This window comes from Carettochelys insculpta, chromosome 14 (genome assembly GCF_033958435.1).
Source record: "Carettochelys insculpta isolate YL-2023 chromosome 14, ASM3395843v1, whole genome shotgun sequence".
Lineage (NCBI taxonomy): Eukaryota > Metazoa > Chordata > Testudines > Carettochelyidae > Carettochelys > Carettochelys insculpta.
This window is the reverse complement of record NC_134150.1, coordinates 4,881,399-4,907,971: the sequence shown is the minus strand read 5'-3', so window position 1 is coordinate 4,907,971 and position 26,573 is coordinate 4,881,399. Positions and strand designations below refer to the sequence as shown.

General features: G+C 48.7%; 1 protein-coding gene across 1 annotated transcript in view; it reads left to right on the top strand.

The window, feature by feature from the left end:
• The window catches only part of NLRC5 (NLR family CARD domain containing 5), a 118,202-nt gene that overhangs the window by 50,893 nt on the left and 40,736 nt on the right, over positions 1-26,573 (top strand). Inside the window, exons 16-28 of the mRNA XM_075009053.1 lie at positions 105-158; positions 1,780-1,851; positions 11,875-11,958; positions 14,559-14,642; positions 15,549-15,638; positions 15,774-15,821; positions 16,332-16,406; positions 18,188-18,271; positions 19,802-19,885; positions 21,338-21,427; positions 21,543-21,605; positions 23,652-23,735; positions 25,561-25,644. Coding sequence (XP_074865154.1) covers positions 105-158; positions 1,780-1,851; positions 11,875-11,958; positions 14,559-14,642; positions 15,549-15,638; positions 15,774-15,821; positions 16,332-16,406; positions 18,188-18,271; positions 19,802-19,885; positions 21,338-21,427; positions 21,543-21,605; positions 23,652-23,735; positions 25,561-25,644 — 996 coding nt within the window. The remainder of the gene's footprint in view (positions 1-104; positions 159-1,779; positions 1,852-11,874; positions 11,959-14,558; positions 14,643-15,548; positions 15,639-15,773; positions 15,822-16,331; positions 16,407-18,187; positions 18,272-19,801; positions 19,886-21,337; positions 21,428-21,542; positions 21,606-23,651; positions 23,736-25,560; positions 25,645-26,573) is intronic.

The following is a 26,573-nucleotide window of genomic DNA, read 5'->3' as shown; positions in this document are numbered from 1 at the left end:
AGTGTCATTTTGAAAAGCTCCACAATAGTATCAAGAGGAAATAAAATACGCATTAGTGAGACTGAACTGATGCTAACGCTACTTTTCATCGCTTGCTTCCACAGCCTTCGTCATCAGACTGCAATCCTCACGTTTATAGGAGATAAAGAATTTGCCAGGTACATCTGCATATCAGAACTAATTATCACAAATCAAGTACCTTAGGGGGAGCCGTGTTAGTCCATATCTGCAAAAACAACAAGTCCTGCGACACCTTGCAGACTAACAGATATTTTGGAGCGTAAGCTTTCATGGGCAGAGACCCGCTTCATCAGATACATGAGTGAGGGTTCCAAAGGAGGGTCTAAATATACGGGTTCATGAAAAGGAGGGAGTCCCAGTCAAGAGGAAGGCCAGAGCTGATAAGGTCAGTTCACTCAGGGAGGATGTGGCCTATTAGCAGCAGCTAATGTGGAGGCGTGAACACCAAGGCTACGTCTACACTACAGAGATCTTTCGAATAAAACCCTTCCAGAAGATCTCTTCTGAAAGAACTTCTTTCGAAAGAGCGTGTCCACACACAAAAAAGAGGATCAAATGGGTGATCTGGTCTTTCGCAAGAGAGCATCCACACAGCCCCACGCTCTTTTGACAGAATGGGCCAGGGATCAAAAAATGAGGTGCTATGAGGACTGCTCTTTCAAGAGAAGGTCCCTGGGGAGCATCTACACACATTTGCTTTGGAAAGAAGGCGTTCTTTCTGAAATCGGAAAGGAAGAGTGATTTCGAAAGGAGCGGCGTGTGCTTTTGATTTACTTTCGAAAGAACACTTTGTATGTGTAGACCTCCATGGGATCTTTCGAAAGAGCCCCCTTCTTTGGAAAAATCTTTTGAAAGAACTTGCTAGTATAGACTCAGCTCAAGAGAGGAGAAACTGCAACAAAAAAACTTCAAAAACAGACTCCAAAGAGAGAGTGCCGAGCTGCAATTCATTTGCAAATTTGACACCATCAACCAAGGATTGAAGAGAGACTGGGAGTGGCTGCTCGATTCCCAAAGCAGTTTTTCCTCTCTTGAAGTTCACACCTCCACTTTAGCTACTGATAATGGGCCACATCTTCCCTGACTGAACTGACCTTGTCAACTCTGGCCTTCGTCTTGACTGGGACTCCCTCCTTCTCATGAACCTGTATGTTTAGACCCTCCTCTGGAATCCCCATGAAAGCCTATGCTCCAAAATATCTGTTAGTCTAGAAGGTGCCACAGGACGACTTCTTGTTATCTCAAGTCGAAGCGTGGCTGAAATGTTCATAGCCCCCCATGTATTCCTTATAGTTTCCTGTTATTTACATGTTGGAATGAACCCGAACATTTAATTTGGTTGATCATTAGGGTGTACTCTGTACCCTGGCAGTTGTAAACAACTGTAGCCCGCCTCACTCTTATCTTGATGGTTTCTGTTAGCACCCCCAACCTGTCCGGATGCTCTTATTCAATTTACCCACACTTTGATTACAATGTCTTACATATCTATAGCATAACCAAGAACCCCCATGCATACTACACTATGCTAAGATGAATGATCATCAATGTAGATCATTATGGCAAATTCACAGTGGCTTTGCAAACAAGGGAAAGCAATGTATATTTCAATAATTTGTCCTGCTTTTTCTGCTAACTTCTCATGGAGTTGACTCCTCCTTGTATTTACCTTCGTATGAATCCTAGAGTTCTTCTGTTCCCCTTGTCTTTTCAGAGGGCAGCTCGTGTTCAGATCTAACCATGTGTGTACTGTTACAGGGATGCCTCTCTTAGTGGCGAGCCGTCAGGTGAAGATGAGAGCCAGAAGTCTGTGATCTCAAGAAAAATAAGGTAGCTTGCTGCTTTCCATGGGCATTTGGAGATTTTTGGTGTCTGCTGCTGAGAAAACCATTTCTGACGCAAGTGCACACGGTGACTAGCATTGAGGAAGATCATAGAACATTAGAACTGGAAGGGACCTTGAGAAGTCATCAAGTCCAGTCCCCTGCCCTCACGACAGGACCACGCACTGTCAGACCATCCCTGACACGTGTCTATCTAACCTGCTCTTCAATATCTCTAGTGATGGAGATTCCACAACCTCCCTGGTCAATTTATTCCAGCGTTTAACCACCCTGACAGGAAGTTTTGCCTAATGTCCAACCTAAACCTCCATTGCTGCAGTTTGAGCCCATTGCTCCTTGTCCTATCTTCAGAGGCCAAGGAGAACAATTTTTCTCCCTCCTCCCTGTAACACTCTTTTATGTCCCCTCTCAGTCTTCTCTTTTCCAAACTAAAGAAGCCCAGGTCTTTCAGCCTCCGCTCATCGCTCTTGTTCTCTAGACCTTTAATCATTCTTGTTGATCTTCTCTGGACCTTCTCCAACTTAAAGAAAACTCAGTTCTCATTGTGTATCATTATTGTCTTTGTGTGGGTGCAAAGTATTATTCAGATGTCTAAGATGTGTGTCCTTGTGCAGCCCTGCAGGTACCCACTCTGACATCTAGTAGTGGTGTCTCTTTTGCCAAACCAGCCTATGGTTAGTATTTTAGACAGTGGTAGGAACTTGATTTGCAGAGCTGGTCAGTTACTCTTGTTCTGTGGCATGTACTGAATGAACTCCAACTTAATTCAAATGCTATAAACTTGTACAGGTTCAGATCTCTTGCAGGCTGTGAGGTGGAAAGATTCTACAAGGAGAAGCATAGAGGCCTGCACTTGGGATGGAAGAATCCCAAGCACTGTTATATGCTGGGGACTGCCTGGTTAAACAGCAGTACAGTGGACAAAGGACCTAGGTGTTCTAGTGGATGAAACTACACACACATCTCCTAGAACTGGAAGGGACCTCAGGAGGTCATCTTGTCCAGTCCCCTGCCCTCTTGGCAGGGCCAAGCACCATCTCTGGCATCTATTTTCCCCAATCCCTAAATGGCCTCCACAAGGACTGAACTCACAATCCTGTGTTTAGTGGGCTAATGCTCAAACCACTGAGCTATCCCTCCCCCAAATGTATGAGTAAACTGTGTGCCCTTGTTGCTAAGAAGGCCAATTGCATATTAGGGTGCATTAGGAGGAGCATTTTGAGCAGATCTAGATAAGTGGTTGTTCCCCTCTATTCAGTACTGGTGAGGCCACATCTGAAATATTGTGTCCAGTTTTGAGCCCCCCAGTATAAAGAAGATGTGGATGTGCTGGAGACGGTTCAGTGGAGGGCAACAAAAATGATTAAGGGGCTGGAGCACATGACCCATGAGGAGAGGCTGAGAGATTTGGGCCTATTTAGTTTACAGAAGAGAAGGCTGAGGGGTGATTTAATAGCAGCCTTCAACTCCCAAATGGGGAGCTCTAAAGAGGATGGAGAGAAACTGTTCTTCTTGGAGTGTCCCCATGGGTGCTCCACATTAGGTGTCGGGCTCGCCCGGCGCCGCAGATTGGATCTTCCAAGCAGTTTCTGCCAGACCGCACATGCGCCGGTGCGCGCCGCTCCCTTGCGCGCTCCTGGCCACGTGCGCGATCCGGTCCCCGCCAGTTCCTCTTAACCGCCATCGGCTGCAGATGGAATCCGACTAGGCTACGGCCAAGTTAGCGTATTCAATGGTTTTAACTGTTTTTCTTTAAAGTTTTCAAGTTCTTAGGCTACTGTTAAGTTAGCCAGTTGTTATTTTCAAAAAAAAAAAAAAAAAAGAAACAACAAGCGGGACGGCATTCAGTCCAGTCCTAGTAACAAGCGGAGCACCAGAGGCCAGGAGCCTAGGGCCATTAGCCCTCCTGCTGCGGCAGGCTATCGGAGAGGGGGAAAACAGCACAGAGAAAGTGCTAAGTACCCCATTAACAACTGAAAGACTCACCAACAATGTCCTATTCAGGATTCAAGGAATGTGAGTCTTGCTGAGAGGCAATGCCAGCGTCTGATGGGCACAGTCACTGCATAAGGTGCTTGGGGAAGTCCCATGTCACGCAGAAATGCTCCTTCTGTGCAAAATTAACAGCCAGAGCAAGGAAGGACAGGGACATGCGGCTTGAAATGCTGCTCTTCGACAAGGCCCTCCAGCCAGACGTGCCGGAGCGGCCGCAGCAGGAGGGACCCTCCGGGGCCCATAAAAGGAAAGCTGCCTCCCTCACCCCATCAGCGCAAAAACGGAGGAAAGTCTCCCCAGCCCGATCCCTGCCGGCAGCAACACCGAGCGGGACGGGAGGAGCACACAGCCCCCAGCCGCAGCAACAGCTGATCGGCGGCGGCACCGAGAGCCACGTGGAGGCGGCTCAGCCTCCGATAATCAAACAGCCGCCCCGCACCGCAGGCAGGGCGGCGGTGCGGACGAGGCCGAGATCCCCTACACATCAGGGGGCAGAGCTACCCCCTCAAGGGAGGGGGAAGGCTGCACACAAAACAAGGCACCGCAGCCCCTCTCCAGACAGGGCTGCAGAGTTGCTTTCTCTCAGCCCTACGCTCATGCTGCAGACTCCAACTAGAAGGCAGGGGTCCCCCCTAGCCTACCTGGAGCCCCCATCTCCATTTTTACAACCAGCCTCGCCCTGGCTGGGACCACCTTCACCCTTCCTGGGGTTTGAGCCGCTGGAATACTATCCAAAATCGCTCTCTCCAGTGTCCCAGGTCTCTCGACGATCTCGCTCCCCCGGACGCAGAGGGTATGCACCAAGGGAGTGGTCTAGGTCACCTTCCCAAGAGCAGTGCCCATGCTGCCATGGTCGCCCCTATCACGCGGGGCATAGACACCACCGGCAATCTACCAGGGAAAGATCCCCAGACGGTCCTGTATCCCCGAGGGCAATCGTGAATGGGGACAGAGACTCAAGTATCTCAGGGGGAACTGGTTATGGAACCCCGAGATTTTTCCCTTGCAAGCTTCCAGCGAGCGGATGTACCATCACCAACAGGAACCGGAAGGGTCCAGAGAGGCGTACCCCAGTGGTTCCTCGCTCTCCTCCCCGGACAAGGCTACGGCCCCGGGGGGCGTCCATCCTCCGGACGATCTCAAACAGTTCCAAGAGCTGTTTTAAGAGGGTGGCCTTCACGCAAGGCATCCAGACAGCAAAGGTGCAAGAGAAACACCATAAGCTCCTCAAAATCTGAGACCTCCGGCCCCCTTCAAAATAGCAATACCGCTTGATGAAGCAATCTTGGAGTCCGCCACTATGATATGGCAGACCCCTGCGACTATTCCGCCTGTCCACAAGAGAGCGGATTTAAAAAAAAAACCAAAACTTCGTGCTGGCGAAGGGCATGGAGTACCTGTTCAGCCACCCACAACCAAATTCCTTGGTGGTGGAGTCGTCGCAACCCGGGGGAACAGACAAAGATGCCAAGAGGCTAGAGCTGTTCGGCAGAAAGGTCTACTCCTCCTGCACTCTACTGTTGCGAATGGCAAATTACACAGCGCATCTAGCGAACCATAATTTCGACAACCACACTAGGTTAACCTCCCTCATGGACTCACTTCCAGAGGGCAAGAAACCGGTGCTCAAGGCCATCGTGCAAGAAGGCTACGCGGCATCGAGGATGGGAGTTCAGATCGCCCTGGATGTTGCGGACACAGCAGCACGCTCCACAGCTACGGCAGTGGTGATGCGAAGGGAGTCCTGGCTCCAGACTTCGGGTATACCAGGCAAAGATAGTCAATCTTCCCTTCGACTCGCAGAAGCTGTTTGCTGAATCAACTGACTCAGTCCTTCATTCCAGTAAAGATTCAGGAGCCACACTTAGGACCCTGGGGATTTACACCCCTCCATACAGAAAGAAAAAGTACTACCCTCAACAAAGACGGTACCAGTACCAGCAACAGCGTCCCCAGTACCACAGGGGTTACGAGCAAGGGTGACATCAAGAGCACAGCAGTACAGAACTCCCAGGCGACGTTCCCAACAGAGCCGTGCGTCCTCGGGGCAGGGCCAAAGGCCACAAGTTTGACACACAGATCCAGGGCTGCGCCATCACTACCATCGCACAAGGTCATCCGAAGCGGTTATTCCACCATCGCCTCCGACCATTCTATAACCAGTGGCAAAGGATCACCACAGACAAATGGGTGCTGGAGATCATAGCCACGGGGTATGCCATCCCCTTCCAGTCGCTCCCACCGCCACGACCTCTACCCAGGCCCCACCTCCAGGAGGCCTCCCACGTAGTGAGGCTGAAGCAGGAGGTGGACCATCTCATGCTCATAGGGGCAGTGGAAAGAGCACCGGAGCAACTGCAAGGGAGAGGGTTCTACTCAAGGTACTTCCTCACGGAGAAAAAGACAGGAGGCTGGAGGCCCATCTTAGATCTTCGAGGCCTCAACCGGTACCTGCGCAAGCAACGCTTTCGGATGATCACAATCGCCTCCATCCTTACGGCACTGGACGATGGAGATTGGTTCGCAGCCCTCGACTTACAAGACGCGTATTTTCACATAACTATCCATCCGGCTCACCGACGATTCCTCCGGTTTCATGGTAGGCAAAGAACATTTTCAATACAAGGTCCTACCGTTTGGCCTCTCCTGTGCCCCCAGAGTCTTCACCAAGACCTTGGCAGTGGTGTCAGCCTACCTGCACAGACAGGGGGTATTTATATTCCAGTATCTGGACGACTGCCTACTCAAAGGGGCCTCAAAGGAGGAGGTACTACGCATGATACGCGTCACAGCAGGCACATTCTCTTCACTCGGCCTGGTTATCAATCTGACAAAATCAAAGATAGACCCCACACAGGACATAGAGTTCGTAGGGGCACGCATAAATTCTATTACAGCGAGAGTGTATCTACCAGAGACTTGCTTTCGGGCCATCGGCTCCCTCGTGCAGGTCATCACCTTCAGCCCTACGGTGCCGGTTCTGACATGCTTACAGCTGCTGGGCCACATGGCAGCGGCAACGTTCGTAGTACAGAACGCCAGGTTACACATGCGCAGCATGCAGCACCGGCTGGCGAGCGTATACAAACTGGCAGCACACACCATTCACAGGGTGGTGTCGCCCACAGCAGAGGTGCGCAAATCCCTGCAATGGTGGGTAAACCCCAAGAACCTGCTAACAGGGGTACCCTTCCACCAACCGCACATCGGTTTTTCTTACTACAGATGCCTCCCTCATAGGGTGGGGAGCACACATGGGCGAAGAGGTGACGCAAGGGCTGTGGTCCTCCACGGAGCAGTCACTGCACATAAATATACTGGAGCTCAGAGCAGTGTTCAATGCCTGCAGACACTTCGAGACCATATACAAGGCAAAGTAGTCGGGATCAGTACAGACAATACCTCCACCATGTTTTATATAAATCGGCAAGGAGGAGCTTGGTCCCGTGCCTTATGTGCGGAAGCAGTCCGGTTGTGGAACTGCTGCATCGCCAACAATATAACCTTGAAAGCCTCGTACTTCCCAGGCGCTCACAATGTGAAGGCAGACCAGTTGAGCAGGCACTTCGCACTCACGCACGAGTGGCAGATCCGTCCCAATCTGCTGCGACCGATTTTTCACGCATGGGGTTTTTCCCCAGATAGACCTGTTTGCTACTCAACACAACAAGAAGTGCCCATGATTCTGCTCCAGGGCAGGACTGGGACGGGGGTCCCTGGGGGACGCATTCGCGATCTCGTGGAGGGGCCCCCTGCTTTACGCTTTCCCTCCCACAGTGCTCATCCACAAAGCGTTGCAGAAAGCCAGGAGGGAAGGAGCCTGAATGATCCTGATAGTCCCAACGTGGGATCGACAGCAATGGTTCCCCCTACTCCTGCGCATGTCGGACCGGCCACCGATGCCCCTTCCGGTGGCGCCGGATCTGCTCACGCAAGCCCAGGGGTCCATAGTGCATCCGCACCCCCAAGGCCTGCGACTACAAGCGTGGTTAATCCATGGCTCAGCTCCCTAGAGAGCACATGTACGGAGGAAGTGCAGCAAGTCCTAGAAAGTAGCAGGAGGACTTCCACCAGGAAGACCTACAAGCAGAAATGGACTCGCTTCACGGCATGGTGTTCTACCAAACAGCTAGCCCCCCCTTTTGGTGCCTATACCTGTGATATTAGAGTATTTACTGGACCTCAAGAGAGAAGGACTCTCACTATCCTCGTTGAAGGTCCACCTTGCCGCCATTTCGGCGTTCAGACACGAAGAGGAAGGGCACATGGTGTTCGCCCATCCCATGGTTACCAGGTTCCTCAAAGGGTTGGTAAACCTATACCCACCTCGGAAACCGCTTCCACCTTCGTGGAACTTGGACCTGGTGCTTAATGCGAAAATGGGACCACCGTTTGAGCCTTTGGCCACGGTTTCCCTCCGCCTCCTTACGATAAAGACGACCTTTCTTCTCTCAATCACGTCAGCTCGCAGGGTGAGCGAGCTTGCGGCAGTTATGGCAACGCCACCCTGCGCTGTTTTTTCCAAGGAGGCGGTAACCATACGGCTGCATCCAGCCTTTGTTCCTAAAGTTTCTTCTGAGTTTCATATTAACGAACCTATCGTTTTACCCTCGTTTTATCCAAAGCCTCATAACTCTAACAAAGAGGCGCGCCTACACCTCCTGGACGTGAGGAGGGTGCTTGCTTTCTATATAGACAGGACCAAGTCCTTCCGGAAAACGGATAGACTTCTAGTCTCTATCGCTTCCAAATCAAAAGGAGAAGGTCTCTCTTCGCAGAGAATCTCGAAGCACATCGTATCTTGCATAAAAATGTGCTACGAACTCAAAAAGACTCCTTTACTGGCCACGCCCAGGGCTCATTCCACTAGGGCGGTAGCGGCATCAACAGCCTTTTTCAAGGGCGTTGCGCTAAAAGACATTTGCAGAGCGGCGACCTGGTCATCCTACGACACCTTCGCCAAACATTACGCCCTTCACAGGGTATTCCAAGAGGATACCCGTCTCTCTGCAGCGGTCCTCTCGGGGACAAGCTGCACATAATCCGATTACCCACCTCCTTTCTTGGGTTACTGCTGGGTAGTCACCTATTGTGGAGCACCCACGGGGACACTCGAAGAAGAAAGACAGGTTACTCACCGTAGTAACGGTGGTTCTTCGAGATGTGTCCCCGTGGGTGCTCCACTACCCGCCCATCCTCCCCGCTCCGGATCTCTGTTTAGTGTTTTGCAGGGGCATCCGAGGCGGTTGGTCAAGGAACTGGCGGGGACCGGATCGCGCACGTGGCCAGGAGCGCACAAGGGAGCGGCGCGCGCCGGCGCATGCGCGGTCCGGCAGAAACTGCTTGGAAGATCCGATCTGTGGCGCCGGGCGAGCCTGACACCTAATGTGGAGCACCCACGGGGACACATCTCGAAGAACCACCGTTACTACGGTGAGTAACCTGTCTTTGTCAGTGGTGACAGATGGCAGAACAAGAAGCAATGGTCTGAAGTTACAGAGGGAGAGGTGTAGGTTAGATATTAGGAAAAACTACTTCACCAGGAGCGTGGTGAAGCACTGGAATGCACCGCCTAGAGAGGTGGTGGATTCTCCATCTCTCGAGGTTTTTAAGTCCTGGCTTAACATAATCATGGCTGGGATGACTTAATTGGGGTTGATCCTGCTTGAAGCAGGGGGCTGGACTAGATGACCTCCTGACATCCTTTCCAGCCCTGTGATTCTAGGATTCTATAGGTTTGGCATATGGATGCAGTGCTGAAGTAACATTCATGATAGCGGAGTTCATATTTCTACTCTGCCACAGCGTCCTTGTGTGACCCTGAACAAGGCCAGGCCTACACTATGCATTGAAGATGATTGTAGATATGTAAATCTAGATATGGCACTTGTGTAGCTGGAATTGATTTATCTACAATTGACTTACCTGCCCATCCTCTCCCGTTGACCTCCCTTACTCCTCACAAGATTGAGGAGTACGGGTGTTGAATACAGATCCCCAGCTAGTTTCATCCCTACCAGGTGTGTGAAGCTGAACCCTGGAAGATTGACCTTGACCCTACACAAGTACCATACCTGACTGGGTCACTCTTCTCTGTAATGTTGACATACCCCAGGTCACTTAGTTTGTCTGTGCCTCGCTGTCTCTAAGAGGAGGATAATAATCTGTCATTTATTCCCCTGCCCTTTGTCTGCCTTGTCTTGTAAATGTTAAGCTCCATGGGCTGGTGTGGATCTCTTAATACGTGTGTGCACTGCTCTGAGAACAATGGGCTTCACACAAGCGGTTTCAGTCGGGATCTCCATACGTGGCTGTAATACAAATAAATAATGCTAAAGAAGAGCCTTTCAGCCAGCCCTCATCTCTTAGCAGATGATAACGCGCAGCCTCCAGATAGCACTTCTCACCCATTATGTATATTATCCCATTTTACAGATGGAAAGAGTGAGGCACAAAACAGTGACATGATTTGGTCCAGGTCACACAGCTCAGAAGTGCACCTCAGTCTTCCAACTGCCTGGCCCAGGCCACATCCACTGGTCAGCGCTGGGCTGCTACTCAGGGCCATGTTCAGAAGGCCTGAGCTGGAATTCAGTTGAGTTCTTGGGGTTCTGCCTTAATATTGTTCCCCCACAAGACTCATTTTAACAATTGATTTTGCAAGAACATCTGTTTCAGATGCTGTTTAAAACTCTGGGTGACACCAGGGTTGTTAACTGCCATGATTTTATCATGAATCCAGTGAGTTTCCTCAAGCTCCTGGATATGTGAGAATCCCAGCTTTTGTAACCACCCAAAGGTGGGCTTGAATCTGTAACCTCTAGAGCTTAGTACAGGCACCTCTACAGTTTGAGCTAAACGCCACTAGTTGTTCAGTACTGGCCGTAAAGGAGACTCATTCTTTCTCTATGTGTTAGTGGTCTAGGTCATTGTTTCTCAGCCAGGGTACACCAAGATCTTCCATGGGATACGTTAATTCATTCAGATATTTGCCTAATTTCACACCAGGCTACATAAAAACATTAATAAAGTCAGGACCATCGAAAAGTTCATTCAGACAGCGACTTGTTTTGCTTCACATACCTCATGGTAAATGTAAGCCCACTATATCTATTCCAATTCATTTATTTGATCATAAGATGGTAGAAAATCAGCAGGCTTTCAGTAGTAGTCTGCTGTGATATTTTTGCACGTTTTTGCGAGTAGTTTTTAAGTGAAGTATAACTTGACATTATGCAAAACAAATGTGACTCCTGAAAAGGGTACAGGAATGAGGAACAGTTGAATGGCACTTGTTTCAAGATCTCAGATTATTTTAGGATCATGTTTCTCAAGAAAAAGGAGGTACTTTATGGAAAAAGATTGAGAAACACTGGTCTCTGTACCACTACACGGGACAGTTAGCCACACTTAGCTGTGTGGGTTACATGGTTTCTCAAGCTGAGGAAACACATCCTGAGCTTCAGAGACCCAGCTCAAACCCCAGACAGCCCCTCACTTGTAAGTGCCCACAGGGAGACTCGAACCTGGGTCTGCCAGCTACATAGCAAGTGTTACCAATGAAACTCTGATTTTGTCAACAAAACTGGTGGAACATTTGCACAAAGAATGCGTTTTGTCAACAGTATGTTGACCAAAGCTGGTACTTCTGCCAAGAACCTTCTGCCTCTCCCAGGCAAGGAAGAACACCTTTTCTTAGTGTAGGCACCTCTACAGTTACAGCTAAAAGCCTCAGGCCTCACAGCTAAGGCTATAGAGGAGATTCATTCTCTAGGTGCCAGTACATGAAACAGTGAACCAAAACACCAGGAGTGTGGGTTACGCACTCACTTGAATAAAGTACATTTCTAATCCTCTTATTGGCAGAGAAAATCCAGAAGATGTGACTGAGTATAAATGAAAGGCTCAAACCCTGGAACACAAAGAAAAAAGCCCCAGAATATTTTTTTTTTCAAATCTCATGATTTTTGCACTCATCTCATGATTTGGGGCTGGGGGTTGCTTTCTTTCTTAGGCTGACAGACAGTGACTTTCTCTTCGGCGATCTGGGCAAGCTGTGCGCTGTGCTGAAGAAATGTAACAGCGTCTCAGAGCTAGAGTGAGTTGTAATAACTCTTCCTTTTGCGGGTTGTTGGGATCTGGTTTATAGCAAATATTTTTAAATGTTGAGCCACATTTATATGGTCCAGTTTTTCAGAGATTCATAATTTTCTGGCTTGAAGAGACATGGTAGAATTCTATAAAATCATGACTGATGAAGAGGACGTACATAAGGAAAAGTTTTTTACTGGTTCCCATAACATAAGAACTAGGGGTCACCAACTGGAATTAATGGGTAACAGGTTTTAAATTAACAAAAGCAAGTTTTTCTTCATGCAGTCCACAGCAGGCTTGTGGAACTCCTCGCCACAGGAGGTTGTGAAGACCAGGTCTTTAACAGGGTTCGAAAAAGATCTAGATAAATTCTTGGAGGTTAGGTCCACCAATGGCTGTTAGCCAGGATGGGTAGGAATGGTGTCCCTGGCCTCTGTCTGTCAGAAGCTGGGAATAGGTGACAGAGGAGGGCTCCCTTGATGATCCCCTGTTCTGTTCATTCTTCTGGGGGGACACCTGGTGTTGGCCACTGTCAGAAGACAGAACACTGGGCTAGGTGGACTTTTGGTCTGATCCAGTGTGGCCGGTCTTAGGTCCTCTAACTCCTGCATAACAGAGGGCAGAGAACTCTGCCCAGTAAGTTCTGCATTGAGTCCATACGTGTGTGTTGGCGCTGGAGCGTATCTGTTAGAAAGACATCCTGTCTCAACTGGAACACTTCAAGTAGTGGAGAGTCTACCACATGCCTAAAGCAAATGGTTCTACTGGTGCATTTGTGTGCGGCCAATGGTGCCTCTCATTTGCACTTTCACAGTAGGGTGTGGTAATTGCATATAGATTGTCAACACGGGTTATGATCTTCAGTATCAAAGCACTGACCTCTACCATGTAAACCAGGGATGGGGAACCTATGGCCCACGGGCTGGCTCTGACCCCTGGCTTACCTAGATCCAGCCCAAGGTGATGGCTGTCATTAGAGCATGAGCACTAGCTCACTCCACTGTGAGGGAAGCAAGGCCAGGTTATGAATGGAGCTTTAAGGTCTGCAGCCCAGGGCCCCGGTCATAAATCCCCCCTTGCTGCACTCTGGGCCGGCTCTGCCTGGTGGGGAAGGAGGAGGAGGCTCTGTGTGCTGCTGTTCCTGCTCTGCTCCCTGCAAAACGGGGGCTGAGCCAGGTGAGGACCCCAATCCCCTGCTCCCTTCCCAAGCCCTCTACCTCCCACCCAGACCCCCTGCCTCCAGCCTGGTCCTACATCCTACCTGCTGCCCAGACCCCCACCCCCAACCAGCTCCTCCACCCTAACCCCAACCCAGGTGTGTGAGTTACCCAACATATTTAAACCACTTCCCTGGTAGGCGAGAAGAAGGGAACTGAAGTCTTTCTATTGTTCAATGAAATACATATTTATACGGCCGGCCGAGAGACTGAAATCTTCTAAATACTCACCGAACAGGTATAACATTAGTTATTGGTGTGAAACTCCCTCCCACTGTCTTGCCCATGTGGCTCCTGCTTGACCCAGGCCAGGGGCAAACAAGGAGTTTATTCCCTGGTAGTTTGACAAAACTTTTATTCCGTCAAAAAAGGTCATTTTGTCAACTCTGCTCTGTGGAAGATTTAGCTGCTTGGAGGGGAGTTCAGGCGCGGGATGGAGGTGTTTTCCAGTGTGGGGAGCGAGAGAACGAGAGAGATCTACAATAGACTGCTGGTTAGGGCACTTGCCTAGGATTTGGGAGAGCCAGGTTCACGTGCTTGTTCTAATCATCGGTATTCCGCACCCTTGGCCGAGGGTCAGCAACCTTTCCAAGGCGGAATGCCGAAATGTAAGCTTTCAACCTCTATGTACAGTCCTAGTGCCACTCATACTTTTTAAACTTGCTAATAGTCCACCTTACAACAGCTTCATTTCTAACTAAATGAAGATGCAGTGCTTTGCCGGTTAGGGGGTGGTTGGTAGCATTAGCTGGTCTTTTGTTAATCGAGGGGCAGCCTGGCTTTGCTCAAGCTCTGGCTGCGTGGGGGAGGAGGAGTGTGCCTTGGTTCCTCTGCTGGACCGGGTAACAGGTGGGCCAGTTTGAGATCTTCATGATGGCTGTGGATGTCGGAGCTCTGAGGATGAGAAGCACCCATGTGTTCCAGAGCCCACTGAGCAGGCGTAAGACGATGAGGGAGTTCCGAGCACAACCTTCTGGCTCACGCAGGCATAATGGCGTTGACTTCAGTGGACTTACTCCTGGCAGCAGGAGCAAATTTGACAGCCTTTGAGTTAGAGATGTAATGTCCGGACCCCATCACTGGCCTGGTGCCCTCTGTGATTTACTACTGGGGCCTGGTCCATGCTATGAAGTAGGGTTGGTGTAAATCACCATATGTCAACTTGACAAAAAAGGCGAGGAGGAGGTTGAATAGGCAACACAGGCTGCCACAGTTCTGCTCCTTGGGCACTGGCCTTAAGGGACCAAACTGGGTATAGTACAGAGTCAGTGTTGCAGGACTGGAAGGGATCTGAGAAATCTGGTGCAGCCCCCTGCTCTCCTGGCAGGCCTGAATATTATATTATTTGCTGCTTACTGAAAAAATAAATGTCTTCCTTAAATCCTAGTTTGTCAAATAACTCTCTGGGAGACCAGGGAGTTGGGATGCTGGTTGCTCTCCTTCCAGAGCTGAAGGCAGTGAGTTCCCTAAAGTAAGTGATGCCTCGTCATTATGTAGCTTGTTTAGAATATCTGGCCGAATACCACCTTGGGTTTGCCGCAGAGGTAGTTGTTTAAACCGGTGCAAAGGGGGTCTGACAGGCTGCCACACTGGGATCTCCCACCCACGCCCAAGGGGAGGGGCAATGGTTGCCACCTAATCTGTGGAACGCTCACTTGGCCTGAGTTACAGCTGCACAGATGGGTGGGAGGGCAGGTGACGAATGGCAGCAGAGCTCCCGGCCCCACCCTTAGTCACAGACACTTGCCACAGAACCCAGGTGCACAGCCTGAGTGGGACCAGAACCCCAAATAAAGCCACCCCCATCCCCCAGGCTCCCTCGTGGGCCAGCCCCTGCCCCCAGGGTCCCTCTTGGGCCAGCCCGCCCCCACACAGCAAAGTGACTTACCGGGCTGCAGCTTCCTGGGCTGCACAGAGCACTGGTAGGTGCTGGGCTGCACCACCTGGAGGAGGCAAGAAGTGAGGGGGCAGCACAGGCCCTGTGCGTGCCCCTCACCATGTAGTCGTGGGCGGGGCTTGCCCGGCCCTCTCTGCACCCCTACTGCTTGTGGGGAGAAGGGGTGGGGCTGAGCTGCTGCCGCTGAAGAGCGGCTCGCATGCCAAGCGTGACGTGTGCCGGAGGCTGATGACCCCTGCCCTGGAGGACGCCTACACTGCAGCTGGGAGCGTGCTTTTCCCCTCGCCTAGGCAGACACACGCTAGCCTGGCTTATGCTACTGTCCACAGTAGTTCTTCCAGCTGCACTGAGACCATAAACTCGATAGCGCAAGGACTGTTTCTTTTGTGTCTTAGGGCGCTGTAAGAATCATTAACGATGAGGAGGAAAAGGGGTTTTAATCCTCTGATGACAACGGTTTTATTTCATCTCTTTGTCTAGGCTGAGTGGCAATCAGATATCCCTGAGGGGTGTGCTTGGCTTAGCTCAGTGTTTATCTGCTCTGGAACGTATTAAGTCAATAGACCTCAGGTACGTTCTGGGCTCTTCTGGCTGGGTTTTCCCCACAGCAGTGCAGCCTGACACTCCTGACCTGGGCTTTCAGTCCAGAAAACGTGAGTACTCCTCTCCTGGCAGCACGTTCATTGTGTTCTCTTTTGGTTACAGCCTGGGAAATGCTCAGTCGGTCCAATTAACCTTCTGGGGAAATGACAGGTAAAGATCCTGTCCTGTCTGTCTAAGCAATGCCTGTTCATCATCCCCATAGCTAGGTGTTCATTTTGCAATAGGGTGGTATCCAGAGGGCATGAAAAATCAAGGATATTTTTGGCTCTCAATGCTGGCCAGGAATAGTGGAGGCAGGGAGCAGCTGGATGGTGTAGGTGCGGGCAGGCAGACAGAAATGAGTGGGCTGGGGTGGCAGGATCAGCGGTGGGTGATAGAGAATGTAGGTTGCTTCCTGTTGGGTCACCTGTTGAAAGGCCATGGGTGCTGGATGGATGAGGGTGGGCGGATGACTTTTCACTTCTGTGGACTATGTGTGCTTCAATTTTGGTGGGGTGGAGGGGCCCGCGAAGGCTGGTGTGGAAGGACCTTCCTGCCCACAGGACTTGGCGGAATCTCTGTAGGCCATAAAACACTGCCCTATGGTATGGAGTGCGGTATGGGGTGTCAGCTACCCCTAGGCTGCAGCAGTTGACATGGGAACAAAACTTCTGTCCCCAGGACCAGCAGGACCAGCAGATCTGCGGGAAGGTTCCCAGCTCATTCACCCCATTTCGAGAGAGACTGCTGCTTTCGGTATGGCGGCGTTCTGATCTGGCTCCCTTTTGTTCATTTAGAAATGGCACAAAAGCTCCGTATGGGTTACGATCATTTAAAGAGACCACCTTCTCCAAGAGGGTCTCACCATGCACTGCCTAGTTCTCATCCTAAAGTGAGATGGGGAACCGGATTCTGCATCCCATGGAAACAGCTCTTTCTAGCCTTGTAGTGGTCCTTCACAGCTCTCAGAGCATTAGCATGGGGGAGGACCAAGACGTCCCACAACTGTTCAGGAACTCAGAGGATTTCTGGACAGACCTTTCTAAATGATTCCCAGCCCCTCCACCACTGCAATGAAAAGCGATTTGGGTGCTCGTCCACTTAATGCCTGAAATGCTCGTCTACAGAGCACATCCTCAGTTGATGTAAATTGGCAAGTCTCCACTAAAGTCAATGACAATTCATTCCAACTGAGGATCTGGCCTATAGGGTATCATGCTATGCCCTGCCCAGACATACACAGAGAATCATAATTCAAATGAAGTAGTTTGTTAAGGGTATGTCTGCGTTATGCAGATGATTGTCCTGCTCAGGGTCAATCTTCCAGAGTTCAATTTCGCAGGCCTGGTAGAGGCACACGAAATCCAACTAGCTGGGGTCAGCAGTTGACCGCTGTACTCTTCAATATTTCACAGAGTATGGGAGGTCTCCCACTGACCTCCCTCTGTGAGGATGGCCAGATAAGTTGATTCCAGCTTCACAATTGCCATAGCTGGAATTGCTTATCTACAACTGACTTCAGTTGACCTGGCCCAAGCCGAAGGAAACAGTATTCTGTGCAACCTGGAAAGTGCCTTGGCTTGGCTGTGGTGGAGCTGTTTCCCGTAATCATAGGGATATTCAGGGCCTGATTCTCAACTGCATTGCCTGTCATGGTGTGATTTACACCTGCTAAGGTGAGAATTGGGATGCTCTGCACACACCAGTGCTCTACACAGAACATATTGTGCAATACCCATTTTGCACTGGTGTACGTGACTGTTGAGTAAAAGGCAGCAGGGGATCAGGCCAGCTAAGGAGAAGGCCTTGGAAAGGCCCAGCTACATAAGCCTTCTCACAACTCTGTTCCTTCCCTATGTAACCGTAACTCTCATTAAGAAAGCCCCATATGGAGAGAAAATAATGTACCAGCCCTGTTTGGAGGGGTCTGAGAAGGACTGGGGAAAAGGTTTTCTGATTCAGAAAGGAATTTTTATTGCCAAGGAGGCAGCTCCACTCAACCTTTTCACAGCACTGGGGCCACCCAGAGCCAGATCCTCAGCTGGTGTGAGTCAAGCCACCCAGCTGGCCAGGGATCTGGCGCACAAGACTGAGGCTTGATCTACACTAGACCTTACAGCTGACTGCAGATATTGCAATTCTAGCTATGGCAATTGTGTACCTAGAATCGATGTATCTGCAGTCGACTGTAAGGTCTGTCCTCACCGAGGGAGGTCCGATGGGAGCGTTTCTCCCGTCAACTTCCCTTACTCTTCATGAGAAGAGGAGCACAGGAGGTCAACTGACAACCCCAGAGAGATCAGTGTCGAGTGTCTTTACCAGATGTGCGAAATTGAACTCCAGAAGGTCGATCTCCCTGTCAATATAGACAAGCACTTAGAATAGTAAAACCGTCACTCTCCAAAAGTTTGCAAACTGAGCAAGGTGGTAACTAAGAGAGCTGAGGCTGGGCTGTGATCCCCAGGCTAGCAACATGGCCTGAAACAAGAGTCTGGAGAAAGGAAACTTGTGGCTCATGAGTACGCTGTTTGTTTCAGTCTTAGGGAATGCCCAGTGGGTCCCGAGGACATGGACAGGCTGTGCCAGATCCTGGGAAAATGTGCTGCATTGACAGAACTTGAGTAAGTGCCGAGCATCGTGTAAGTGTGTGTCTGCCTCAGGCTGTCATACGCACCTGCACAGTGAAATCAGCCTGCGTAAAACCAGTGGGCCAGATCTTCAGCTGATGTGAATCGGTGTCACTGTTCATTCCGTCAGCACTATACCTGTTTGCAGCAGCTAAGTTCTGGCCCTGAGTAACTGAACTTTGTGGGGAGCCTGGTGTGATGAAATCCATCCTCCCAAGCCAGGGCCACCAAGACCCTCCTCCCAGGAGAACTGCTCTCCCAGCCTACAGGCTGGAGTAATGCCTGCAGTGCTTGCCAGTTGTATAGAGGGAAGGCATCAAGTTAGTGCAAATCTTATGATTCACCCCCATTGCAGCCTTCAACATGGAATGCAGCAAAGAATTGTGGGGCTCCTCCATCTGTGGTTCTCCCCCCACCGCCACCTCCCTCAACCCCGCATGCACATGATCTCAGCGCACTCCAGGTGAATTTCATCCATCTAGTCACATACACGTAGTTACCCTCCCCGTGACCTCCGTGGAGTTACTCCGGTTTTGACCTTAGTTCGCCAGAGAGCAGAATTTGGCTTCCTGCAACTTGGTAATTGCTGTGGAAATTTCCCACGACACATGCAGTGCTGGCACACCCTTCTGTTCCCCAAGCCGTCTTCGGGGATGTCCACGCAGCAGCCCTATTTCGAAATGAGCTATTTTGGGAGAGCTATTGCAGAATAGTTTATTTCAAAATCATGTGGCTACACACAGACACTTCGCTGTTTCGACATACAGCGTCTACACGGATAGAGCCTATTCTGACATAGAGCCGTTGGAAGCTCTATAGCTAATTTTGAAATAGGATCTACTCCCTGACTTAACAGCACCTATTTCAAAAATAGGCGCCATTCCCCATAGAATGAGGCTGCATCTGCACTATGAGATAAAATCAAATTTATTTATATCGATTTTCTAATTCTGGAACGTGTAGGTTCGATTTTGACCACACTGTGCGCCTCATTGCTGCCACACACACATTGCCTAACATCAACTGTTGCAGCAGTGCATTGGGGGAAGCTATCCCACTGTTCCCTCATCCCTCTAGTGTTCTGGGTATGCTCGTTGGTTTTGACATCATCTTCCCCCATTGCGTTTTCATCATTCCCCTCCCGATCCTTGAAAATATGTTGTGGCTGAGCTCCTGCCTGGTGCGCCAATTAAAACTGGCTCGTGCGCTACTCTTGGCACCTGTGCCGGGGTTTGCTGACCTGCGTTCCAGACCCTTACCCAGTGATTTTTGTACCAAACCCAGGAAGAGATTTGTAAAGCTAATGATCTAGCAGCTAGTGGTCTCTCATCACGTGTACAGTTGTTTTTGTTTCTGAAGAGTCTCCTTGGCTGTTCCTTTTTTATTGGGAAGGAGCAATTCCCATATTTCAAATAATGCAACTTGAAGTGAAGGATTTCTGAGCAAAAGTGCATACTTTTCAACTGCAATGTATTGTTGGAAACATTTCTACTACTACAATGTGTTTTCTCCGTTGCTTTGCAGATTATCTAGAAATGCACTGAGTGATCAAAGCATTGAAAGGCTGCTAGTGTCTCTTCCACATTTGCACAGTCTGAAGCTGCTGAGGTAAAATCTTGGGCCATAGCTTTAGTGAATGCTGTGAAACATTCATTTTGAAAGCTGTAATGCTGCAGTGTGTCCTATCAGCCATTATAAGGCATTGCATCATGCTAAATTAACACAGGTAGAAGCAGATCAGGTTCAGAAATTCTCCTTTTTTCAAATCCAAACACCGACGGACCCTCTTTTAAGATTCTGAGCTGAATAGCTGATACATTCCCCCTGCCTTTGGTTTCTGGCTGCAACCAGGTCTCCAGATCCTGAAATGCTACAAGAGAGACTGTTCTCATGTATTTACCTCAAAAAGCCAAAGTGCTGGAGGGTTCACACTTCCTTTGTTCATGATTTCCAGTCCAATTATTGCAGACTCAGGCCTTGTGTACACTAAGGATACATCTGCACCACAGCCCAGATCGATGCTCTGAGATCAATCCATCAACAGTCAGTTTAGCGGCTTTAGTGAAGACCCACCAAGTCAACCACCAATCACTCTCCGCTCAACCCTGTTACTCTGCAGAAGAGTAAGGGAAGTTGACAGGAGAACTTCTCCTGTTGCCCTCTACTTCCAAAGTGTAGACTCCACAGCGACTCAACGTAAGGTACGTTGACTCCAGCTATGTTGATCACGTAGCTGGAGTTGCAGAGCTTAAGCCAATTTTTGCTGTAGTGTAGATGTAGTCCAAGCGTTGGCTGCTAGAGCTATGGTGGCAGAGCCTTCTACTGTAGGCACAGAGAAAGCAAGCCGAAGCAGTTCTTGCACCTGCGTGACCAAACCATCTCCCCAAATCATATGAGCTAAGCTGATAAAAGCAAATTTCCTTTGGCAGACTTGGGTGTCCATGGGGGTTTGTTGGTCTAGCTTTGACAGTTTTGGGGAAGAGGGATTTTTTTTCGTGCTCCTAGTTGGTAAAACTCTATCGGCAAAAGTGTGTATTATAGACTCGGGCCTTGTGAAGCTTGGCTTCTTTGATAAGCTTTGGGGTTTGATGCAAAGTCCACTGATGTCACTGGGAGTTTTTCTGCTGGACTTGGATCAGGCTCCTCAGTACATCTAAAAAAAAATGCAAACTTTTGAGTCTTTTAGGGTTTGCGTACTGGGAAATGTGTAAGAATGAAAACAAGAGCTAAGAACTTGGAACTCCTGACTTCTAACCCAAGGCGGGACACTGACTTGCCATAGAGCATTGGAGAAGTTGCTTAGAAGCCACTTTCCAAAAGCATAGGTGTACATATCTACAACTCATGCACGCACACAGCTACTGCAGTAGTGTAGGTGTACGTGGCAGTTGCAATTAAAAAAAAATCACACATCCAAACTAGGGGCTTGATTCATTATTATGTTGCTCTAGCTTTATATCCGTGAAGCTACAGCAGTTTGTGGAAGTGAACAATAAATTCTGCAAGAATGGAACCAACCTTTCTCGGAGACTAAGGTCGATTTATTTATTTTTCCTCCAGTATTAGGCAGAACAAGTTCTCACCAAATTCCACGCTCTTACTGGCCAGCTCCCTCAATCTGTGTGAGCGAATCAGAGAAGTAGAAGTCAGGTAAGGAACTGAGACCTCTCCCCAGAAAATCAGCCATCGTTGAATTGATTGCTTTGTCCTTTTGGAAGAGCGTGGCTGTGGATGCAAGGACTAATTTTGCTTGTGTTTGCTATAGATCGAGTGAAAATGCTTTTTTGCATTTAGCAAGGAGGATAGACAGCCAGGAAGCATCCTGCAGGTAGGAGCATACATTATCTATTTAAAAATTTGCTTCTTTTGCACTCATTGAAAATAAATGTTAGCGTGTATTGAAATAACATCAAACCCACATTTGGCAAAATACTAGCCTGGATAAAATTTCTGTCATGCATTGGGTAACCCTTACTGATATTTTTAGCATAGATAGTACGAATAATTGTGACTTCTGGAATGGGCAGAACCATGTAGCTGTAACTGTCATGTAAGAGTCCAGGATTCAGTCTCACGACAAGGAGGGTGTATTCCTGGAAGATCTTGTCGTTGACCAGTTGGAGCAGAGGGCTAGTTGCCAGGACTCCTGGGTTCTATGTGCAGCTTTGCAAGTGACTCATATGAACCTAGTTCAAGGATCTGCAACATGCATCTCTTTAAGGACTTCTTTGTGGCTCCTGATGCTATAATTGCAAAGTAAAAATAAAACAAAACAAAAACTGCTTCCTGATTATTTTCAATAAATGGTGAATGTCTAAAAGCCCAAAAATGAACAACTCATCTCTAAATAGCAAGCAATATATAATCTCAAAATATTGGATAACTCCCTCTCGCATCCTGCAGACAGACAGTTGAGGAGTGAAAGTCAGGAAGACAGTGGTACAAACACACACATGTAAAGTGTGACGGAATAGAGTATGTAAATACACTGGTGAACGTCCATCAGTAAACATGTGTCGCATCACAAATCATTGTGTGCGCTGCTCTTAAAATAGGGGTTACAAAAAGACCGGTTTGACGTTATCTATTAAGGTCGTATTCACATTCACTGCGGCTGTTGAATTATTGAGTTTTTTACCGAACTGAAAAAAATGGCTCTTGCTAGTTTGGTTGCCGACCGCTGACCTAGGGTCAGTCTTCACCACCTGGAAGGTTGACCCCTGTCAGGGTCGATTGTCAAGGGTTTAGTTTCACATGCCTAGAAGGTGCACATGGAATTGACCTATCACGCATTGACAGTTGAGCCCTTTACTCCGCAATCTCGTGAGAAGTAAGGGAATTCGATGGGAGAGTTACTCCCGTCGACATCCCTCAGTGAGGACGGCCAGGCAAGTCGAGTGTCAATCAATCAATTCTAGCCATGCAATTACTGCAGCTGGAATTACATTCCTACAATCAACTTTAAGGTCTAGTGTTGACCTGGCCTTAGACAAGTCACCAGTAGCCGATTTTTCAAAACGGGCCTCTAATTCTGGGTGCTCCACTTTAAAATCCCTTGTGTGTGATGTTCAAAGGGCCTGTCACTCCTGCAAAATTTATTAGAGCGGTGGGTCCTTAGCCCCTTTGAAAGTCAAACTCAAGGTGTCACACAACGGACACTCAAACTGCGACTTCTTTGTAGCAGTTGCCCTGCCCAAGAGACAGCGGTAATCAATGCCAACCTCACAAAGGCTTAGTTAATATTTTCAAAGATCTTTGCAATCAATGGCAGGACAATATAGGCTTGTTCATTAACACCGATATTGCCCATAGGCTGCTGTCCGAGCAAGCAACTGGGAATTGTAACTTTCCACCCCAAGGCTAAGGATATGCCTACACTAGGCAAGTAAGTCGATTGCAGATACGCAATTCTAGCTACTGCAATCGTGTAGCCAGAATCAACATATCTGCAATTGACTTACCTGGCCATCGTCACTGAAGGTCACCAGGAGAGTTTGTGCTGTCAACCTCCCTTATGCCTCGCAGTATGTGCGGAATAGAGGGATCGATGTCGACCCGATGGGTCAGTTTTGCACAACCCAACTAGATGTGCGAAATCAAACCCTGGAAGATCGAGCCTGAGAAGGTCAATTTTCCAGAGCAGTGTAGATGTAGCCTTAGATCAGTGTAACGCAGTGATAGTTATCCTGCTGCCAAGTCTGTGTTCTGGACACTGACTTTATAGGCAAACATCTGCTTCTGGCAAGAGCTGATTGTAACTCTTGCTGACTGTGGTTCAAGCCTCAGAGAGGCCAGTCCCAGGCTTCAGGCTTTCTTTCTCCTACAAGATCTATTTCAAATGCTGTTTCTTTCTCACTTATTTGTCTTCAAACAGGCTGACTGACTGCAGTATTGGCCAGAATGAGGCTGAAGAACTCTGCCACATCCTTGAACAATGTGATCGTCTCTCAGAACTGGAGTAAGTGGCCTTTGAATTTTCACTGTGGCCTTGAAATGCAGGTGAACTGAGCCAGTGAGAGAAGGATGGGTGGACAGAGATAGGTGCCTACATGTGCTCATGAGCCCCATGCGTTCACCATGTCTGCGTATTCAGTACCCAACAGCATACAAGCAAAGAGGGAAGTGAAAGGAACACTGGATACCTACTGAGGGGAGCTGATCTGTTAGGATACGTCTACACAGTAAATTTATTTCGGAATAAAGGCTGCTATTCTGAAATAACTTTGCGCTTGTCTATGTAACGCAACCACTGTTTGGAAATAGCGGATAGCTTATTTTGAATTTGGTACGCCTCATTCTATGAGGAATAGCACCTATACTGGAATAAATATTTTGGAAGGAAGCTGTGTAGACAGGTAATAGAGGCTATTTTGAAATAAGCCACAGTGTATCCAGGTGTCTAATCTAAAACAGGCTTTATTGTATGTGGAGGCTGTATTTCAAAATAGCTGAGTGCTATTTTGATATGTATTTTTGTGCAGATGTGCTATTTTGAAATAAGCTATTCCGGAAAAATCTCTTTGGGTGCATCTATGCTTGCATTCCTCTTTCGAAAGAGGTATGCAAATGAGGGAAATTGAAAATGCAAATGAGGTGCATGTTTGCATATTTGGCACCTCATTTGCATAATTTTGTTTCGAAAGAAGGAAACCAGTGTAGAAGCTGCTCTTTCAAAAGTAAGCCCCATCTTCGAAAGAATCCTTCTTCCCTTTGTTTAATGGGAAGAAGGACTCTTTCAAAGATGTGGTTTACTTTTGAAGGAGCAGCATCTACACTGGTTTTCGTCTTTCGAAAGATGCTCTTTTGAAATAAAAACATGCAAATGAGGTGCCAAATATGCACCTCATTTGCATTTTCGATTTCCCTCATTTGCATACATCTTTCGAAAGAAGAATGCACATGTAGACACGACCTTCCAGACTAGCTTATTTCAAAATAACATTGCTGCATAGAGAGCCTCAGGGAATAGGTGCCTCCCCTGAGTAAGAGTCCGTTATGTAAGAGAATCACGGCAGATCACAGCCTAACTGCATGCAGGTGTGACTTCCAGCTGGAGATGGACATTTGTCTTCTATGGCTGTTGTTTGTGTCAGAGGAGGTGGGTAAGTGTAAGGAGCCAGTAAGCTTAGGATTAAACATGTTGATCTTCTCCCTCCCTCTGCTCCAGCCAGTGGACATAGACCTCTCAGCCTGCAATGGCTTCAATTCAACAATGATCCCTCTGTCTCCCCATTGGCTCACCTGGGTGTTTGCCAACAGAGAACCCACTCTCTCTGGGCTGAACCCTTTACAGGCATTCATTCATGACAGGAGGTGAATAGTTTTGTCTCAGGCAGGTGAAAGCAGAGCTTGCATGGTCCAGATGATGCTGGATTTCTGCATCAGGGTCGACTTCAACAGAAAAGGACTCAACAGCCTATTTTATGCCCTGTAAGAGATGCTTTCCACTATCTGAGCCCTTAGATTGAATAAGTGCCCATGCTTTCTTTGAAGACCACCTGTGCTGGGTAATGTGGCAAGAAGGTAACCAATTGTTCTGCACCACTAGCCAGAGGCCTGGGTGACAGGGTAGCAAATTCCTAGAAGATAATGTAAGTGCCCTGTTTTGTAGGACATCCGTGGTTCTGGTTTCCACCACATCCTGCTGGGCAGGGTGCTGGCCTGGGCTGTGTTTGGCTGTTCAGTACTTGGGAACCCCAGCAAGGGAGCATTCTTGCCAGAGGGATGTGTCTGCCTTTGGTTGGTGGTTTTTCTTTTTTCCACCTGGTTCTCTTCTCTTGCAGTCTCTCTGGGAACCAGCTCGGCAATGAGGGGCTGAAATGCCTTTTGGATCACCTGCTCCAAATGCATGTTTCCTGCTCGCTGAAGTAAGAACCCTGTCCTTGGGCTCATCACCAAAAGGCGTGGGGGAGTGGGGACGGCGTGGAGAGGAGTGCCTCCAAAGAAACAGTGCATGTGGGACAAGTGGTCACCCTTGTCCAGTCTCATTGGCAAGGCCGAGGATCCAATGGGCTGTGCAGCCCTTCCTGGCGATCATGGAGAAATCTGATCAAAAACCCAGGGAAATCAATGGGATTCTCTCCACTGGCTTCAGTGGGATCCAAACCAGGCCCTCAGCAAGGCAGAACAGTGGAGCTTTTTATTACTTCGTGTTATAATTAATCACATTGTGGCCATGCTTAAGGTCAGCCACATCCGGGACTCCCTTGTGCTAGCGAGCCACAGAGTAGGAGCCGGTCCTTGCCCCAGGGAGCCTAAATAGACAAGACAGGCCTGGAGAAGGGGTGGAACACACCAGTACATAACTATGGGTTGAACCTCTCTTGTCTGGGAACACCTGTAATCTGGCATCATTTGAGTTAGCTGGATGATCACTTATTATGGGTGTAACCAAGTTTCACACAGTTCCATAAAAACAAAAAGCAGTCAAGTAGCACTTTAAAGACTAGCAAAATAGTTTATTAGGTGAGCTTTCGTGGGACAGACCCACTTCTTCAGACCATAGCCAGACCAGAACAGACTCAATATCTAAGACACAGAGAACCAAAAACAGCAAGCAAGGAGGACAAATCAGAAAAAGATAATCAAGGTGAGCAAATCAGAGAGTGGAGGGGTGGGGGGGAAGATCAAGAATTAGATTGAGTTAAGTATGCAGACGAGCCCCCATAGTGACTCAGAAAGTTCACATCACGATTTAAACCATGTGTTAATGTTCCGAATTTGAATATAAACGTCAATTCGTCCACTTCCCTTTCTACAAAGGAGCGATAATTTCTTTTCAGTAACACACATACCT